General features: G+C 47.2%; 1 protein-coding gene across 1 annotated transcript; it reads right to left on the bottom strand.

Moving 5' to 3' along the window:
- LOC110703331 lies at positions 1–1,971 on the bottom strand. The gene is made up of 2 exons (XM_021881121.1): positions 810–1,971; positions 1–721 (listed from the first exon to the last, which is right to left on the bottom strand). The coding sequence occupies exons 1-2, from the start codon at positions 1,954–1,956 to the stop codon at positions 105–107; spliced, it is 1,764 nt and encodes a 587-aa protein (XP_021736813.1). The 5' UTR covers positions 1,957–1,971; the 3' UTR covers positions 1–104.

Raw genomic sequence — 1,971 nt, 5'->3', positions numbered from 1 at the left:
GTTTTTAAAATGAAACATTATCTTTTAAAAATGAACACATAGAAATGACATAGTATTGACAATACAAGGCCTCATAGTAAAAGGTAGGTGTACATCAACAAAAACTACATGGCAATTAAATTGTTCCACTGTTGCACGCGAGCATGGTACAAAGCATCCCAACCCTCCACGCTTGCTCTACGAATTTCATACCACTTCGGTATGATATTTGGGACCGGAAAATCGGGTGACATGTCTAATCGGATAAAATGTCTGTATGACGGCCCAAGAAATCCAATAGCAACGTCCCTTACCGGTCTGGTGACGGTCTCGCGCGAACACCAGGGCAGAACCGTTGTACATGGATAATAGGCTCGACTATGTAAACCAAGGCCGAAATGCATGACTGCACACTTGTAGATGTTTGCAACGGCAAAGAGATCAAGTGGCGCATCGAACCAATGATTTTGACCGCAAGGTCCCCCTCCCCACCGGATACGCTGCAGAGACCTATCCAAGTCCTCGCCGTACACATGGCCATACACATCTCGGTTTGATGCGATTTCACTGTACATCAACTGCCGCACTAAACCGTAGTTGTCTTCACCCATTTGAAACACATCCGCCACAACCCGAAATCCGCAGTTACCATCTGCAATGACATCATTCCACCCGTCCAAGAATGGCATCATGATATTAGGGATCCTGTCCTTATATGGAAAATGTTCAATGTCCATTCTCCCTGTTACACACATCAATAAACACAATAAACAAGTCAACAGTAAACTAATCAAACAGTCAACAAAAGAAATTGAAGTCGAATGTCTTACCGGTGCCGGGCATATTCACCGACGACGATGATTGGCTGCCACTTGATGAGGATGTACGACCACGGCCACGGCCACGGCCACGACCGCGAATGTACTCAAACGCACTCTTGTTCCGCCGTGGTTGTCGACCCCTAGGTCGCTCGACCCCTTCCGGTTCCTCGGTATCCAAACACGATGTATTGAACATGTCATGAAGTATGTGTGTAGCACTACGAATGATCGAAGGGTGACTGGAGGACACTTGGTCAAACATCATCTGAAACTGCTCCAACTCCTCCTGTTCACGGTGAACCGTATGCGGAACAGCATGCTCTCCGATAACGAGCGTCCGCCAGAATGGATGAACCTGATCGACATGTAACGACGCCCTGTCTTGCGTAATTACGCGGTGAATGGTGCATGCACAAGGTAATCCATGAGTCATTGATATAGCACATCCGCACCGAATAGCCACTTCATCGCCCAACTCCCTCATCCTGGTATACTCGCTCAGAATCAACCCCAAACAGTGGTGTGACACACGACCGTGGAGAATCTTAAATATGAAATGGCCATACAACATGCCATGTCGTCGTCTGGAGTCCTCGAGATAGTTCTTGATGCCGTTCCTCTGAGTATCAATAGCCTTGTTTATTCTCTCGAACAGTGTATCCAGAGCAGCCGTGGAAGAATCAATCCAGTCCTTCAAAGCTCTATGAGCGCTCTCGACTCTGCATGTCGTAGTGTTCCCAAAATGAAGAACTTGGTTCGTCCAATATTTGACAAACTTTTCCCTCTGAGGTACCCACTGATGCATCACATAGTCTACGATTGGCGGGCACCACTTGTACGCATCCTTTAAGTTTTCCAAGGCTCGATCGTACTCTGCCTCCGTGGTAGCTTGCAGGATCTTCCGCCACTTACCATTTACCAATCTCTCTGCTGAATCTAAGTTCTTGTTGAAAAGGTTGTAGGCTTTGACTTTCACGCAGTTGTTGATGTGCCATGTGCACAGTAAATGGCTCGACTCCGGAAACAGCTCCGCTATAGGGGCAAAAAGACCTCCCTCACAATCACTTACGATGGCCGATGGCTGTACATTTGGGCCGATGTAGTTTCTCAACTTTTCCAACACCCAACGGTAACTCGCAGCCGTCTCATCCTTCATGACTGCATAACCAAT

The sequence above is a fragment of the Chenopodium quinoa genome, unplaced genomic scaffold, assembly GCF_001683475.1.
Source record: "Chenopodium quinoa cultivar QQ74 unplaced genomic scaffold, ASM168347v1, whole genome shotgun sequence".
Lineage (NCBI taxonomy): Eukaryota > Viridiplantae > Streptophyta > Magnoliopsida > Caryophyllales > Amaranthaceae > Chenopodium > Chenopodium quinoa.
The sequence above is the reverse complement of the archived record's forward strand: the minus strand, read 5'-3'. Positions and strand labels throughout refer to the sequence as shown.